Source organism: Clytia hemisphaerica, unplaced genomic scaffold, assembly GCF_902728285.1.
Source record: "Clytia hemisphaerica strain Z4C2 unplaced genomic scaffold, Clytia hemisphaerica genome assembly, whole genome shotgun sequence".
In the NCBI taxonomy this organism is placed as follows: Eukaryota; Metazoa; Cnidaria; class Hydrozoa; order Leptothecata; family Clytiidae; genus Clytia; species Clytia hemisphaerica.
The window spans coordinates 375,587-394,084 of NW_027104166.1; the positions used below are offsets into that span (position 1 = coordinate 375,587).

Sequence of the window (18,498 nt, forward strand, 5' to 3'; positions counted from 1 at the left end):
TTTGATCTAGAGAAGTTCGGACTTTGGTGTAATACATTTTTTTGCTCAGTTTGAAGAGCTCTATCATGTGGTATAGGTCTTTTTTTAATTTGAAGACCCCTCAAAAATCATGAAAAAAAATGAATTTCCAGGCCTTGCAATTTTGCCTGGAAACGCAAAAAATCGCCAATTACTCGTTACTTGCACGATAATATCGTGGAAACTTTTTGATTTTGTAATCTACACATACTAATTCGCGAGTTTCCGTTGTTTTTTTGGAATCTAAAATATGTATCACGAAATGAAACGTTTTTCGACCTCAGCCGCGCGACTAATTCTGCTGACATGAACAGTTTTAAAAAGTTTGCTGATTTCTGTTGACGTCTGCAAAGTTGGAAAGAATTTTGTCTCTTGAATTTGCTTCAAGTCTAAAACCTGTTTAAAGTTTTACCACTATCTGTCTGTCTGTCTGTCTGTCTGTCTGTCTGTTTACACCCTGTGGGCTTCATGTTATATTTTATTGTCTATTTTTTCTTCCTTTGTGTGTTTTTTTGTTTTTTGTTTATCTATACTATTAACCTCCTGACCAGAATTAAATTTGTCATGAGACTGAACTTGGCCGTTACAATTATTTGGACATCTGCAAACACCCGAAAAAGCAGGAATTTAACCCTTTTTTACTACAAAAAAAATCAAATCGGGCTCCAAGTCTGGCTTTTTCGAGTGTTTCTGTTAAGAAAAACATGATCTTAATTTATGCAAATCAAAACTAATTATGAATTGTTCTAAAGTACGGTTGCTCAAAATGAGCTGTGAAAATTTCTAGTTGTCTTACTCCCAGACTAGGCAGGTTATGTTCTAAGGACACTCGTCAAAATGTTGTTTTATTTTTTACCCATTGTCTGTATTTTGTTTTCAGCGGAGATCCAAGAAGCTGCCGATCTCAAGCCGTCCATAGTAGAACTTCTTGAGGCAATGAACAAAGATATTCAGGTTGGTCAACTTTTGGTGAAAATGTTTCGCGAGCAAACACATCCACATTCATTGAATACACGAGATTCACTGTTCTTGATCAATAGATGTATCCGAAAATCACCAAGATTTGTTTCCAAAGACTCAGGTAATTCAGTTTTATGCTATTTTTTTTGTGATATTGACTGTAATTTAATTGATTAATTTATTCCCGTAGATGACAGACCTAGTAAGTTGTCAAAATCGATCAATAAAGACTTCCATTTGAAAAAAAGAAGAAGATTTTTAGGTTTTCTAGATGTTGAAGCTAGACTTTTTACATCCCCTATTAAAAACGGGAGTCATGAAATCTCTTTTGGAATTTTTCTTCGAGATCTTATCTCAAACTTAGACAGTGCCCTAATTGACTTCAATATATAGTATTCATCTATCTTTTACGATAAAATCGATAATATTTTTGTTATAAAAACTTAATTTGCATTTAAATACAGTGGAATAATAATAATTCGAAAAGCACGAAGAACACAAACTCGTTTGAATTATGAAAATTTTGAGTTACAGGCTCTTCAACAGTTTGAGAATGATCACCGTCTAACCCTTCAGTTAGAGAAGAGTCACACATTGACTAAGAAGTGAGAACTTTCAAAGGGATATCTTATTATGGTTCAAGTAAAAAAAAAGTTATCAAAAACCATTCATCTCAAACTCTTGCTCTTTTCTAACGGTCGCTACGGGAGCTCGAGAAATCCCCCGAGTTATGACTGGTCCTCTATTTGTATATATATTATATAAGATATGGCTTTTAAGACTATTTTATATTTTGCAGGGGAGATTCCTATGCCCATTGTCTGCATCCTTTACTATACAATGGTCACACCGTCCGGCCTTACTGCTTTCGCCAGCCAAAAGATCAATCAATTATTCCAGAACATCCTTATTGATTACCAAAGGAATTTCTTGGTGACTGAAGCTTCATTGGATATTTTGAGAGTCGACGATCCTCCTCAAGGAGGATGGTTTTCACCACAAGCTCTTGAAGAGATTCCTGATTTCGATCAAACTTTTGTATGTGATCCGAGCAAGCCGTATAAAGGATTCAAGAGTTTTGACGATTTCTTCACAAGGCGCATTAGAGCGGGAATACGGCCTATAGAATCACCAGGTGATTGGAGGGTCATCACAAACGCATGCGAAAACGCACCTTTTAGAATCAGTCATCAGGTAGCTGAAAAAGATTCTTTCTGGATCAAAACACAACCCTATTCGCTGAAAGATCTTTTGAAAGATGACACAAATTTACAAAGATTTGTTGGTGGTACAATTTATCAAGGCTTACTCACTCCACATGTTTATCATCGGTTCCATGCACCCGCATCGGGCACCATCATACGATCCGATGTCATCCCAGGCCTTTGTTTCTCTCAAATCACTTTTGATGATCAGAAAATGGATTACCCTGAATGCCAACCTTATCTAGCGCACGTGGCAACCCGTGGGGTAGTTCTTATAGACACTAAAACTCCCTTGGGAATCGTAGGTTTTATTGCAATTGGGATGACAGAAGTTTCATCGGTTGAGCTGTCAATTAAAACAGGTGATAACGTCATGAAGGGACAAGATATCGGAGCTTTCCATTTTGGAGGTTCGTCGCATATCTTGATGTTTGAAAAAAATGTAAACGTTCAATTTGATTTGCAAGGGATACAGCCAGACCCGGTCCACGGATCAGAGTATTTAAAAGTGAACACAAAAATAGCAAACTTTGTTGGAAATTTGTAGGCTTTTGTGGAGAACTAAGTAACCTTTGTAATATATTTTTTGTTTGAACCTTTTTGTTTTTATTGCCCCGCAGGAGCTTAGGTTGCTTCACGTAGCGAACTTGCTCGCCTGAAAAATATTCATGATGTCGTTGTTTCTTCTGATTATGAGCGGGCCGCCGCGGTTAAAAAATGTTCGTGCACTCTTATATCTCTTTTATTGCTAACTGGTTGCTACTTCCTATCTATGTAAGAAAAAATTTTCCATACAAAACATGTTATTTTAGAAGCATTTCGTTTGAAAAAAAAGGCTCGAGACCCTTTTTATTTAATAGATTTTTTTCAAACGACTTTTACTTATTATTTATATTTTATAACAAACTTTTTTGGGAAGGATTTGATTGAAAACGAAATTTCAAAACTGACTACCGTATTACTTGGTATTACACGTTATAAGCATATCTAGGCTCAAATCTTGGAAATACTTTTTATTTGATAGTATTTTATTTTTCTATTTAGTAAATATTTTTCCAAATATAAAACGATTCTTTATAAAACAGAAAAGTTATTGAATTTTTCATTTTATTCTCCTGGGGGAGGGGTACTATAAAAAGGGGTAAGGGGATGTGCCACTGGCCAGGGTACCTTTTTTCAAATCCATGCATGAGCATCAAATAGGGTCGCAACAAAATAGAAAAATCAGTCCCTCGTAGGTAGACTAGCAAACTAATCTGTTAGTTAATCATGTCAGAGGGAAGGAACATAAAGGCGGCCGGCGTTCACTAAAATAGGAGCTGCGTAGGAGAACGACTAAAAGTTGTTTAGAGGCTGCTGCTTTAAGCACTTGCCCCGATAAAACAATTTTCTCACGCATACCTAACTCCTACGCTCACTGTTCCCGTGTGACACCATTCCAGCCCGACTGGCGCTCGTAGCGTAGCTTTTTGGGGATAGTCTACAAAATATATGGAACATTGTGAGAGAATTTCGGAGTTTCAGTCCCATTCAGGGTCACTTTTTACAAAAAAAACTAGTCCCACGTAGGGTCCATTTTTCGAACTTCAACGGAACATCCCCGTGTCGGTTTGGCAAGGGGAGTACCACCCCCCGGGTATTCTCGAATTCTTCACTCCATCTGCCCATTATATTTTCAGAGGGTGAAGATTTCAAATTCGATGATTTTCCACTCAAAATTCCAGTCTAGATTTTTTAACTCTAGCTTGATTAACTTATTGGGAACGCTGAAAAGTAGTTCTCAAAAGTACTTGTTATTGGTCTTTATAACGATTATAAACAATCTCCAAATTTATATCTGAGACACTTTACATGGTCCTCCATCCCCAAATGGCAGCGTTGAGTTCTCAGCCTTTTCCGGACTCTACACTGATAGTAGCGAGTTTATGTATATGTGTTTTTCAGCGACGGAGACGGTAAGGTTTTAATTTGACTAGATCATGACCAACTGAGAACGACGGTAAATCAGCACTTTTACCGTCCTCGAATTTGCGGGTCAGAAGTGCGGGTTTTTCCAAATCGCTTCAGTCACTTTACGCCCTCAAAAGTGCAAATATACATCAACTCGCTAGTGGGGTCCGGGGGAGGAATTTCTATCATGCAAAATTCTTTAAAATTCTTCTTTTTCAAGATATTGTGGGATTAAAGTTGGTATCGAATCCTATTCAAATCGATTTTCCTTTAGTAAGGAATCCGTGAGAGCAAGATGGATAGTTACCCAGCTGGCACACAACGTTGTTTTAAAGTTCAAATAACGTTATTTGGACGTTATGAATGTCACATGGACGTTGTTTTGACGTTGTGTGCCGGATAGTAGCTGAGCTTTTCAATAAGTCCTCGAACTCTCACTGAAATTGATAGACTTTTATGTTTCAAGAATGTTTCAAGTGAAAATGAGTTGCTATTCTCATTAACTAGCGCGATCTAGGTTTTGATTTTTTCATCCAGACCAAAAGAGTCGCATCACATCAATGAATAATCCCAGCTGGCACACAACGTTCTTTTAACGTTTATCTAACGTTTCACGACGTCCATATAACGTTAGATGAACGTTAAAACAACATCGTGTGCCAGCTGGGATAGAGCAATACCACTCTTTGCTGGATCCCCACTTTAACAACCTACCTTCATACCCAGCTGACACACAAAGTTGTTTCAACGTTTATCTAGCGTTAAATGGACGTTGTGAACATTAAATTGACGTTGAAAGACCGTCGTGTGCCAGCTGGATAGATACAATGACGAATACTCTCAGAAACAGACATTATGAGCTTCTCGGAAAGTTTGATCTATATATACGCGTCAGCATTTCCCTGAATAAAGATTAACTACCTGCTGCTGAGAGTATGACACATTGACAAACTCAGTAACTAAGGTCATGCTGCTATCCAAACCAAGGTAGACATAATTAATTAAAGATATCATCGATTGATGTAAAATTCATTTATTCAACCAGGATGGACAGTATTTATTCATGATATTCATGACGTAATGTTTTCTATGGAAAAACCCAAGTTTTTGCCAGTAGTGGCAAATTTTATTCAACTTTTGCCCTTTTGCGAATTTAATTCGCCACTACTAGCTAAAAACGGGGTATTTCCGTAGAAAATATTACGTCATGAATATCATGAATTCATGACAGAAGTGATGAGGTCACCATGATGTAATCTTTACCTAAAAAGGGAAAAGCGAAAACGACTGGGGAAAATTTGAAAGGACCTTTTCCGTGAAAAATTCCTGGGGGACTTTTCAAATCCACTCACAGCATGTTGTTATCTATACAAAATAATATTCAAAAAGCATCAAAAACATTTTTGTTGAAATATTCCGTACTAAACTGAAATACAGGCGACAAGGCAAAGACGTTATATTTTCACAATTTCAAATTGGAAACATGAACTATCATCATGAAGGCTAAAAAATGTGGTACAGCTTTCACATTCATTGTATTGAATTTGTTAGAAATTGGTGAAGTGTCTTACTTGGCGTACGAAAATCCCGGAGGAGACCTTTTTCCTCTGTGGGTATGTCTAATCATTTTGTGCTTTATTGCTGATATCGTATGGTAAGAATCTCATTTATATTCTCATCATAATATTTAAATTTATAAACTTTCAAGGTTCTTTTTGTTCACTGGTACAATCAAATATTAAAAGGAGAAAATTGATATCAAAGCCATCCATATAATAGACTGCATCGGTCCTTTTGCGGATTCGTGCCCCTTATTTTACTACCTGGGCGAAATATCAAATCTGAAATTCATTGAAATATCATTTTTTCAAGATATTTCCAAAATTTGGAAATATTTTGAAAATATGATGTTTCAATCCTGGAAATTTCATTAAGTATGATATTTCCTATTTTGGAAATATCAAAAAAGTCAAATTTTTATATTTACAAATGTATATGGAAATGTCTTACTTTAAAGATATTTCTAGGATTGGAAATTTGTTATTCTCCCAGTGAGAGTTCTGCAATCCAAACTATCTATCTGGCAGTAATCATTATTTCTAAATTTCTTCCTTTACAGTGAATTCTTCATTTCAAGAGCTGTCTGGAAAGCCTTTGGCTTTGGTGAACTTCTTTCCAATGTTGTGCTGGGATTACTTCCTATTGGCATTCTGGGAAAAGATAAAATGAAATCGTGCGTTTTACGAGAGATTGACGTGAGTGAATGAAATTTAAGTTAATTTTAGAAGTTGGGTATATTGATCGAACAGGATTCCGCTAAAGGATGATTAGTATTATTACACCCCCTTTTCAAAGAACCAGTAGGGTTTTCTCAGCCAGTGGGGATAAAAATAACGGACTGAAATGAAACTCGATGGGGATTGATATTTCCATATTTTTTTATAACTGGGGATTTTAATTCTTTTGAAGTCCGAATATTCAGTGAGGGTAGAAAAAATAGCATAACTTTTTGGTTTATTTGATTTTTTCAGTGGGGACAAAATGGTAAGAATAATTTTCTACTGGGGACGATATTTTGAACAATTTTCCCAGTGGGAAGGGGTCCCAGTGGATCTGTGAGTAGGGGGTGTTCTTTTAGTTAAAAAACATAATCTTTCTGTGACAAAAATAGAGACAAAAATCGTGCCCAGTAGGAGAAAAACCCTTAGAAATTCGTCCTTTTTGAAAAATTACCCTAAAAGATGTTTCATTATGTAAAACCCAAAATCACCGCCAACAAGAAACTATCCTATAAATGACGCTCTACCATTCGATACGCTCCCTTTTTCAATTAAAATCCAGTTCCCCTCGAAAATCGAATTTGAGATCGTCGAAATAAATTTATTTTTTAATATTTTAGTCATGTGAGGAGATTGAGTATGTTCTTCTTTACATCAATTTTGCTGTAATTCTGGTTCACTTCATTCGATTGGTTTGTTGTTGTTTTTGTCCTCAATGCTGTGGTGAGGATGATGATAATGGTGGAACATTTTGATTCAAATATGTTCATGATGATGACGTAATGTTTTCTACGAAAGTCTTCGCAAAAAATATTACGTTTAATCATAGAGGTATAAAGAAAAACAGGAGTTGAATGTGTCGGTAATTGGTCGTTAAAGTCTTTTGATTTCTTTTATAAAATGTATCAAAAGAAATTCTAAGCTCGCCCGATGAAATAAGACTTTTTAGTAGAACTCAAGTTTGCTATGAACATTCTAATAATCAGTATTGAAGATTCTCGCCTTTTAATATACGAAAATTAGATAAAAAATCGTCCACGAAGCAAGTTTATGTTCCATTTCGCTATCCGTTCAATTTTGTTTCAAAAATATATTTTCTCAAGTCAGAAAATGAAAAGTTCTTTATAAGCACACACGATTTCAGACTCAATGTGTAGACATAAAATCGCTGGAGGATTTTGGAGGAAAGTATCAAGCAATAGAGTTCACCTTAAGGAAAACATTGATCGAAAAATCTTGTCATTTGATGAAGGATTGCCAAGTTTACAGGCCTTTTTTTAGTCCAAATATTTTCTTACACTGATGTCAGAAACAATGAATCTCGTCTCATCTAATTTCTAAAGCTTAAATGAGCCAATAGGATTTCACCTATGGATAAAAGAGCTCATTAAGAATGCAGGATATATGAGATTATGAGCATGCATACATCGTAACTTTTTTAATCGTAGGGCGAGCTTGGTTACAATAGCATACTTCTCCTGTTTCTTTATACCTCCATGGTTTAATCAATATTATAAATTCAAACATATTATTTCTCTAATTTTTCAACGTGCATTATTGTAATATTTCAGTTTATTTATTAATAAATTCATAATCTTAAATTTATTCTCATATAGACGTCACTCATTGAAACAGGCCGTTTGGGGTATATGTGAAATCAAAATCCTCCGAGAATAAGATTAGTAAAGTTCCCAGAGGGGGGGGGCACTTGATTTCTAAACCACGACGGGGATTCAAAATTGGACCCTTACAGCGCAGCTAGAGTAGTGAAAAGGTATCCTTACAGTAAAGTTTGACTTCATACCTTATTTTGCTGGAGCCATCTGAAATTGAGCCTGAGATGTCGGCACAATGTGCAAAACAAATTGAAATAGGTGCAAGTCAAAACTATAAAGATACATCAAAATTACTGTCAGACTTGCAATTCAACAGAGCTAAAACAATACTCTTGTAGTGCACTCTATCAAAAGTACACCATTACAGGGGGTGTTTGTAGGGGTTCGAAATACCGTTTTCCCGTTTTTGCTGAATCCCGGGATCCCGAAAATTGAAAAAAATAATACCACCGTCACACCGGTTTGTACAGGTTCAAATACCGGCATAATAACAAAAAATAAGGCCAAATACCGTCACCGTCTGATTTTAAAATACCGTTTTCCCGTCTTTTTTTTTTCTTCAAATCTCGTAATACCGTACTAAAAAAGGGCCAATCCCATCACACCGTAAAAGTACAAACCGGGGGGGGGGGGGGTTCAAAATTTACAGTGTATTTCGAGCAAAAATGTGACACAGGGGTGTTAAGCTGGAAATTTAGCAAAACCTATTTAAGGGTCTTCGTAAATAGTAGTCATAGCCGGTCGTTTTATGCTCTTTTTCTTCAGGCTACTTGTCAGGGTCTCGAAGGTGACATCAGTCATCGTTTTGTTTTGTCAATGTTGCCGAGCTCTATGGTACTGTGTAACGGAAGATCCGAACAAAAACCTGTTACCACGATGAAATTTCAAGTTTGGGGAAGAATGTACAGCTGTTATCATAACCATCGATCATTCGGAAATAATTACATTGAAATATTTCCTTATCCTACTGCAGACTTGATAGGAATTGGATAAATATTTTGGTAAATCATGGGCAAGCTTTGAAGTGAGAGAGCCAAAACCTTTTGGAGAAAAATTGTGGCAAACCATAGCTGGGCAACGAATAAACATTTTCTTTTTTATCACCGTCTAATCACTATAAAACGCTACATAATTTAATAAAAACAGTTTTATGACTATTTGACTAGAAAGATAACCTGTGAAAAAGTGAGGGCCATACCTGCCTTCTGACTCCTCAATGTTGACAGACAAGGTAAATAGAATAGAGAAATAATATAATATTTTTGAATAATGAGATAATATTTGCAATTTTAGTGTTTAGCGTAAATCCCTCTAAAAAAATACATCTCCAAGAACAATGTTCAATTCATTTCAGTCTTTTTCGATGATGAAGACGAAGAAGCTCTTTGTTTTCTACGTCTTACCAAACCAAGAGTCAACATGCTCAACAAAAACTTTCGAAACCCTCTGATCATTTTAGCATAAACCAACACATTTAGAACGTTATTTGAAAACCAAAAACAGTTAAAGATAGCATTAGCAACTTTTAAGAGTGACTTAAACAAGCTTAAAGGAGAATTGAAGGGTACTTCTTTGAAGGGCCCTGTAATGTTTCTCACAATAGCAAAAAGACGAGCTGGGTAAACACAAACTGTATAGATTATAGTCAAGTTTCTGATTGTCTGTAACGCGGTCCGATTTCGGAGATTACTTTGAGGATTAGCAATGGTTGATGTCTCATCATGTGATAAACGTTTTCGAATCCTGAGATAAAAGCTCGTCATTAAAATTACCGGTAATATTGAATCCATAACGAATAGCGAATTATGAAAAACATAGATTGCTGTATCATCAATGTCTGTATCAAAAGTAACACAATATGTAGATACAGTCTCCGTCTCTCCACTTTTGACCACGTATTTGTTGTTCAGAAAAATGTATGTGACAATCAAGAAAGAAAATAACCAAACACAAAGAAAAGCAAATGCTTATTTCCTCTTACATATTCTTGGCTTTAAAGGTAAGATAACAATACCAAGTGCCAACACGATGACATGGGACAAACATACAGCGCAAAACTGTACAGGTATTTACATCCAAAGAGACCGAGTTCCCAGGCCTCAAAACATGTGAAAGGATAATTGGCGCAAAATACACACCAACAAATCAGCGATCGCTAAATTAACGATAAGAAAATGATAGGAGCTCATTTTTCTGCGGTTTTTGAATGATACGAAATAAAGGATTATGAAAAGATTTCCAAATGCTCCGATTCCAAGGAGAGCTGGATCTATTGTACCGTAAACATGATAGAAAATGAAATCCAGTAATTTTTGTTGCTAACAATACTTTATCTTCTATAAAGTTTTAATTTTCCCCACTACTCATCGAAGTGAAATTGTCACCCACGATTTTTGGTTCTTCAACACCGAAACCACCTCCTCCTTGGTAACCTTCTGGTAGAAATTTGGCAGAAGCCATGATGTTGAAGAAGTTAGGGTTGTTATTCCCCTATAGTTTTCACAATCCTTTTCAGGAAAATTGTACAGTTAACGAAGAGGTGAAACTCGAACCCACTCTCTTCTTAGCTCACTTTTATGATTTTGATAGATATTGCGATTGTGCCTCTATTAGTAAAATTAAAAAGTTAGCCCAATTTTTTATTTCCAATTACAACAAGACTGTAAACGAATCATCTTTCGGGTAGAATTTGTTTTGTAGTTAATATAAAACAAGGGAAGCTTGGAAGAAGGTGGAAAATGATTTTTCAAACAAACAATGTGATAGGAAAAATATGGACAATATGGAAATTATGTGATTTCTTTTTGTTTAGAAAATATGGAAACACACAAAAATATGAGACAATGAAAAGTTTTGAAATTAATCGTAAAGAAATTTTAATCAGTGTAATTAATAAGCAGGTAATAAAAAAATACAAAAAAATATTTCAAATATAATGATTAGGAAAAATAAATGATAGTACTCAAAAAATTCATTAAAAATAAAACACATTGTGTTTCAAAACAAAATAAAGTTGGTTAAATTTATATAAATGAAATGAAAAATATAATATTTGGTGATGAGTAATATTCTGTTTTGAGAAATCAGTGGAGGAGTGTTGGTCGATTAAAATAATAACCGGATAAATGTTGTTGGAGGGGGTCCAATTTACGTGCCAAAAGTTTAACATAACGTCAGAAAATCAGGCAGGGTCTGGGTGTTGGTGTACAATTTTCTTCCGGATAAGTCCAAAGTGTTCAATTACAACTTAAATATACCGTTGCTATCCTCAACATTTGGTTCATTATCCTTATTGGTGATGTTGAAATGTATTCTCAGGGGTGTTGTCAATATTATGGTACATATAGAGAAAATTTAAAATTGAACTTCAGCACATGGTTTTCCGTTAACGGCGAATGATCCGACGTCGAAAAAGTCGGTCGGGGCTGTCGTCACCTCAAGTTTGCCCTGAAAAAGAATTTAGTGGAAATTTATAAACACCCTCTTCTCACAGACTTGGTAGGATTTTTTCAGCCAGTGGGGAAAAAGAGTTTCAAAATTCTTATAAAAGTATTTGTAATCTAATACTCACGGTTAATTGGTCACATTTGCCATTGATGTCTTGAGTGATACGAAGCCATTGATTGTTTGGGAAATCAGTGGAAGTGTATGATTTGGAGACGCCTAGGTAGTGAGTGAAAGTCTGAGTTGCAATAGTGGTTGTTGGAGAATGAATGGCTGATGATCGGCGAACAACAAAACTTAAACAATATTTCTGAGATTGACAAAGTGTTGTCCAGTCGATGTTTCCAAAGATACCATTGCATTGGCAATTGTAGCTCGATTCCACAATGTTTCTTGGGAAGGTTGTAGTGGTTACGTCACCAGTGGAGGCACCACCCAGTCGAAGGAAGCTTGATGGGGCGGGGAAGGGTGTAGTAGTAGGTGCAGAAGTGGTAGTTTGGGTGGTAGCTGGTGGAGTAGTCGAAGTCATAACATCTCCTAAAAATGAATAATTATAAGAATACGACTTTTAAATTAAACACAAGGATACCATTGAAAAAACATCACATCTGTGTATTAAGGATAGTTAATACAGGTATGTTCTAATGTGTTGAACAGTGAAAAAGAATAGGTCTGGTGTATGAATAGGTGTATGTATTAAGAAATGCGTGATGAAAGAAAGAAAGAAAAAACTTATTATTTCTTACTTCGTCTTCTTCGTTTGGATCCAGAGGAGGCAAAGAAACCGTTACTGGTATGAACACTGCTCGACGTGCTCGTCAAATCTTGATCTGAAAAAATAAATGATAAAGTCTAAACCTTTTCAGTACATGTTATAGGTAGAAGAACATTCGTCGACGATTTCTGCTGAAAAATAAGATATAAGGTAGTTTTGCTTTGGTGAGCATACCTCTGAAATAAAAGGGTAGCTTGTATAAGAACTTTTAATGGCTAAAACCCATGAAATAAGAAAACGACAAAACCTTAGAAAATATTTTTTCAAAATTTATCAAACATGGGGAACTATAAAGTGCTCGAAAAGATGGTATTAAAAATTTATTTAGCAAATCTCAGAATAAGAGATCTAAACTAAGTGTGAGGATAATTTTCACTCTCATGTAAATATCAGCAATCAGAGAAACAATTATTGATTCAATAAATGTATCGGCATCTTATTGGAAGATAAAGAAATGAATCGGTAGTTCCTAAAACTTACCGACCAAAGTTGAGCTATCGCTTCCTGGTTCAGTTGGCGGCAATGTGAATTCAGTTGTTGTAGTTGGAGCAACAGTAGTGGTGGTTGCTGGGGCAGCAGTGGTTACACCGGGGGCGGCAGTAGTCACTCCAGGGGCAGCAGTGGTCACTCCAGGGGAAGCAGTGGTCACTCCAGGGACAGCAGTGGTTACTACAGGGGCGGTAGTGGTCACTCCAGGGGCGGCAGTGGTCACTCCAGGGGCGGCAGTGGTCACTCCAGGGGCAGCAGTTGTTACTCCAGGTGCAGCAGTAGTTACTACAGGAGCGGCAGTGGTTACTCCAGGCGCAGCAGTGGTCACTCCAGGGGCGGCAGTTGTCACTCCTGGGGCAGCAGTGGTCACTCCAGGGGCAGCAGTGGTCACTCCAGGGGCAGCAGTGGTCACTCCAGGAGCAGCAGTGGTCACTCCAGGGGCGGCAGTGGTCACTCCAGGGGCGGCAGTTGTCACTCCAGGGGCAGCAGTTGTTACTCCAGGTGCAGCAGTAGTTACTACAGGAGCGGCAGTGGTTACTCCAGGCGCAGCAGTGGTCACTCCAGGGGCGGCAGTTGTCACTCCTGGGGCAGCAGTGGTTACTCCAGGTGCAGCAGTGGTTACTCCAGGAGCGGCCGTGGTTACTCCAGGCGCAGCAGTGGTCACTCCAGGGGCGGCAGTTGTCACTCCTGGGGCAGCAGTGGTTACTCCAGGGGCGGCAGTTGTCACTCCTGGGGCAGCAGTGGTCACTCCTGGGGCAGCAGTGGTCACTCCAGGGGCGGCAGTTGTCACTCCTGGGGCAGCAGTGGTCACTCCTGGGGCAGCAGTGGTCACTCCAGGGGCGGCAGTGGTTACTCCAGGAGCAGCAGTAGTTAGTGGAGGAGGAGTAATCACACCAACTGTAGTGGTCACTCCAGGGGCATCAGTGGTCACTCCAGGGGCGGCAGTCGTCACACCAGGGGTGACAGTTGTTACTCCAGGGGCGGCAGTTGTCACACCAGGGGCAGCAGTGGTTACTACAGGAGCAGCAGTGGTGACAGCAGGGGCAGCAGTAGTGGAAGGCGCAGGTGTAGTTGCTAAAATAGAAAAAAGTATCCTTCTTTTTAGTTTCAAATGATAAACAATAATTGTACTTACTTTGAAGTCTAAGTTCAAATGTGTGAAGTGATTAGCCAAGGCTGAAAAGTGAGTTATGAAAAACTTACGGCATAAATGGCAAGATTTTTTACATATTTCTTGGATAGATGGAATCTCACAAGCACCATTGAGTAAAAAATCACAGTTGGATGATTCATCGTCACATGCTGCAAAAAAAGAAATATATTAAAAAGTAAAAAAGTGATGGCCAAGTGGTCAAGGGCGTCAGTGTTTCTAACCAGGGATTCGTGGTTCGAATCCCTGTTCCTTCCAATGTTCCGTTCAGTTCATAGATAGCTAAGCCGGCTGGCCGAGGACCCCGTGAAATCAATCAAAGGACTGCCTAAAATTCTTTGATTACTGGGCCATCTAAGTAAAATATTGACTCTATATCTAAAGAATATCTTTAAAATTGATCTAGCTTATGAAAGAGTCTTTTCGGTTTTTTTTAGTAAAAGGGGACAGAGATTCATAAAGCAATCCTCTCGAAATATATCCATTTTTATAGATTTTTATCTGATCATAGATCTTATGTCAAAATTTATTACGTGGCAATGTTGGTGCAGATGTAGTCGAGGCAGTCGGTTGAGCGGTAGTTGGTATTGGTGGGCCAGCTGTCGTTGGTCCTGATGGTCCAGCAGTAGTTAGTGGAGGAGGAGTAATCACACCAACTGTAATATGAAAAAGTCAGAATCACTTTTAGATATCTTTAGTTATTTAAAAGCTGAAGGATACGTTTTACCATAATTCAAAACTAATTTTTTTCGAAATTGATAATTGCTAATCAAAATATCTTGGTAACATTATTTCATAATTTGGATACACAACTACGGAGTTCCACGATGGCTGACAGATAGGAGTATCAAATTCACATACAGCCAACTCCATTTTAGTATCTAATTCTATTTTAGCTGTAATTCGAACTAAAACATTGATCCCCTCATGCTAGAGAATCCCAGCTGGCACACAACGTTGTTTCAACGTTCATCTAACGTTATATGAACGTTCATCTAACGTTGTATGGACGTTATGAACGTTAGATAAACGTCGAAAAAACATTGATCCCCTCATGCTAGAGAAGAGGGCTTTATAATTCGAAATTTTCTCTAATTTAAAGGAAAATCTTAGTCCTTTGATGATCGAATTAGAGAGGGAAAACTGTATATGTAAAAACGTACTCAGTCTGCAAGTAGCTTTACAATTGATAAAGAAAAAAGGGTCTTTGCTGCACTGTTTGTTGTCTGTTGCTAGCCTGTTAATACAGTCAGGAAAGTTATCTGTGCACGCTAAAAATGAGAAATATAGATACGAATCAATAAAGAAACTAGCACAATATATTTTGCAGTGGGGATTTGTTAATTTGATTATTTTCCTGCGGGTTAAAAACTGAATTCTTATTCCACTGGTGGAAATATTTTGACCGTTTTTCTCTGTGAAGGGTATCCAGCGGGACTGTGAGAAGGGGCTGTGTATTAATAAGTTAAAAAGATTTAGTAGGTATTTATTCATTGTCTCGTGTTCTGTTTATTCATCTTTGTTATTTTAAATTAAGTAGTACCTTCTGTTGTCACCGGTGCAGCAGTTGTTGGTTCAGTTGTAACTGTAACAAAAAGAAATACAAACACTTTAATATCTTGCCACAATGCACGAGAGGTGTTTACCCGCACATTTCTTCTTATTTGCCTAAAAATGCGAGATACCTTGGAGTTTTTACAAGATACTTCACTAATTGGTCATTTAAAGTGATAGAGATGACGCGTTCTTTAGAAAAAGTAATAAGATTCTTTTATTACATCTTAACGACCAACCAAATCAAATAAGAGCTTGTAAAAACTCCAGCTTGTCCCAAAAATGCCCCATCCTTGCTGCCGCCTTTTTTGGAAACTTTACAAGTATAAATTCGAAACTTTCTGTATGTTTATTAAAATCTGAACAGTTACAAAATTTTAAAAGAAGATCGTTATTTCCGAATAATTGCAAGATGAAACATGGGCATATATACGTTTTACAATTCAGCCCACCATCTACTGTGTAAAGATTTCTGCATGTTGATTATAATTTTACATACTATTAACGACTTACGCAGTCCAAGAGCTCCATCAAGAAGAACAACAACAACGATAAATTTTGTCAACAACATTTTGATAGACAACTTAAACAAAGAAAATAAATAGTTTTAGTTTGTGAGCAGTTGGGCTTTTTAATATAAGGTCATTATAAGCCTTTGAATTTTAACTGATTGTCTTTCTGTATATAAGGAAAGTAAACCAACACTTAGGGTGGTTGGGATTAAGTAGCTAGGATACAAACTGTTTCTAAAGCTCGAATAAAGTGACAAAAGTTTATTTTGGTTTCATTTCTTCCCTTATGACCCTTATTTCCTCATTTCAGTGGACGGACACTTATGTTATGGAATTCTTTGGAGGTACGACAAGATCTATATGAAGGGCGCCTCGATATCTTTCATTCATTAAGTTAATAGAAAAATAGTTTATTTTGGGAAGAATGCTTTTTTTGAATTGCCCAGTGGTGGATGATGAAGCCAGACTACCAAACTCCCACCCAGTGCCTTAGTTCGATTTTTTACAAATCTAAACCCCAGTTTCGCTTTCGGGGATTGTCGGCTCCATTTCACACTCATTTAGAACTTTAGGCTCAGTTGCCGTCAATCATCTCCAGTGCAGGCTGCAGATATTGATCATTAACTTTTGTAGAAAGTTGATATCCAAAACGTTTGACCCAAAAAATATGTCTCTCTTGGTAACTTGAAAATTATACCTTGTTTTTATGTTGAATTTCTTCTTCTTTCTTTCAACTGTTGCTCTTTCTTCTTCTTTAGATGCTTGCACTTGCTCGCTAACGTTGATGCTTGTGATCCAAACTAAAACGGCACCCATATTTATACCACCAAAAATTCTCGCCTATTGATAAAAATGGTAACATGATTTAATGAGACCTATGATAAGATTAGCTGATTGAAAGTAAAAAGAGACGCCTTTTGATAGATAGAAAACACACGCTTGTATAAGAACATATTCAAAAAGAAAATGAGGCTCAATTTTGGTCAACCCCTGGAAAACATTAGCCTCCAATAACTAGATACTAGAGAACATTTCCAGAACATTAGAGGCTAAAAATTAAAAAGAAAGAGCATAAACAGAAATTTATTAGTTCTTATAAAAAACATTCAATAACTGCCCAATTTTTATCTCGCTATGTCATATGTTATCAAAATCTGTTTCTGTAATCGTGAAACGCCAAATTAGATAATTATCCCATTAACTCAATTATGCAGGATTGCAAGAAAATCAAATTTGATAATGTAAATTAGCTATGATACAGTAAAGCTTAAATGAGCGGCACAAGTCAAGATGGAATTTTATCAGTGCTAAAAGATCATCCTGAAATTCGCAGGGGTTTAATGGGGACCCAGCTGACACACAACGTTGTTTCAACGTTCATCTAACGCTATATGGACGTTGTGAACGTTAGATAAACGTTGAAACAACGTTGTGTGCCACCTGGGGGAACAGTAATCACCACTAGAAACATATACTAATGAGAAAAAGTTAAATATAAGTAACCGAGAGTCGAGCCGAGAGTTATGTTGGAAAATGATTTTCTTAAAAATTAAATCTTTAGACCACGCTTATGAAAGTTTCGGTATTTGCTTAGGTCAGAGACGTTCAATACCATTGATTCCCTCCAATATCTTTCTGAGAATACTTTTCTTCCAAGCAAAAGCTAACCAGGGGAGCGCAAAGGCCTTTTTTTGGAGAGGAAAATTCATAGTTAGGGAGGATTATTCTGCGATCATTCTAGGGAGGGAAAACAGTCCTGAAAGCAATTATGGAAATCAAATAGAGTTTTTGTATCTAATCATTAAAGAATCCTCTATTATGAGACATTGTCGATAGCTCGGTATTTTTCATATTGTAATCTCAACGGTCGTAAGGGGCTCATTTTCGGTTTTTTCAAAACTGCATGTACTTCCACCTCATAAACATACCTACTTTTGGGCTTTTTTGGAGAAGCTTAATTTAGCCGTCATGAATGTGTCCTGTCAGATGTCCCATAATGCACCAGACTCGAAAAAATTGGGAAAATCCCTGAAAAATCCGCCATTTTGATGACGTCATTGACAGAAAAACTTGAATAAGTTCAGGTAGAAAAAAGATTTCGAGCTCAAATATCGACCAGAGACGTATATAGATAAAACAAATTAGAAAATTGGAAAACAAAATCGAAAAAATGCTTACGTCAGCAAAAATGACTGAAAAACCATTTTTAAGAAAAAATGCTGACGTCATCAAAAAATCAAAAAAATTTCGATTTAAAATGCTTTTAATTTTCAATTTGAATCTCTGGTAAAAATTTGAGCTCGAAATCTTTTTTCTATCTGAACTTATTCAAGTTTTTCTGTTAATGACGTCATCAAAATGGCGGATTTTTCAAGGATTTTCCCAATTTTTTCGAGTTTGGTGCATTATGGGACATCTGACAGGACACATTCATGACGGCTAAATTAAGCTTCTCCAAAAAAGCCCAAAAATAAGTATGTTTATGAGGTGGAAGTACATGCAGTTTTGAAAAAACCGAAAATGAGCCCCTTACGACCGTTGAGATT

At 36.9% G+C, this 18,498-nt stretch overlaps 3 protein-coding genes across 4 annotated transcripts in view; 2 read left to right on the forward strand and 1 right to left on the reverse strand.

The window, feature by feature from the left end:
* The window catches only part of LOC136814207 (uncharacterized), a 42,094-nt gene extending 38,815 nt beyond the window's left edge, over positions 1 to 3,279 (forward strand). Inside the window, exons 3-4 of one of the 2 annotated variants that reach the window (XM_067070720.1) lie at positions 899 to 1,099; positions 1,778 to 3,279. In XM_067070720.1, the coding sequence (XP_066926821.1) occupies positions 899 to 1,099; positions 1,778 to 2,730 (1,154 nt within the window). In that variant the 3' untranslated portion in view covers positions 2,731 to 3,279. The remainder of the gene's footprint in view (positions 1 to 898; positions 1,100 to 1,777) is intronic. The other variant, XM_067070721.1, reaches the window with a different exon arrangement.
* Positions 3,280 to 5,565: 2,286 nt separating this feature from the next.
* On the forward strand, positions 5,566 to 8,017 carry LOC136814176 (uncharacterized). Its single transcript, XM_067070689.1, has 3 exons — positions 5,566 to 5,787; positions 6,253 to 6,388; positions 7,033 to 8,017. The coding sequence occupies exons 1-3, from the start codon at positions 5,630 to 5,632 to the stop codon at positions 7,165 to 7,167; spliced, it is 429 nt and encodes a 142-aa protein (XP_066926790.1). The 5' UTR covers positions 5,566 to 5,629; the 3' UTR covers positions 7,168 to 8,017.
* Positions 8,018 to 10,821: 2,804 nt separating this feature from the next.
* On the reverse strand, positions 10,822 to 16,744 carry LOC136814216 (mucin-2-like). Its single transcript, XM_067070730.1, has 10 exons — positions 16,650 to 16,744; positions 15,954 to 16,023; positions 15,430 to 15,471; positions 15,050 to 15,157; positions 14,420 to 14,542; positions 13,940 to 14,038; positions 12,728 to 13,810; positions 12,219 to 12,302; positions 11,600 to 12,009; positions 10,822 to 11,475 (listed from the first exon to the last, which is right to left on the reverse strand). Exons 2-10 carry the CDS (start codon positions 16,009 to 16,011, stop codon positions 11,383 to 11,385), a joined length of 2,100 nt encoding a protein of 699 aa, XP_066926831.1. The 5' UTR covers positions 16,012 to 16,023; positions 16,650 to 16,744; the 3' UTR covers positions 10,822 to 11,382.
* Positions 16,745 to 18,498: the final 1,754 nt, after the last annotated feature.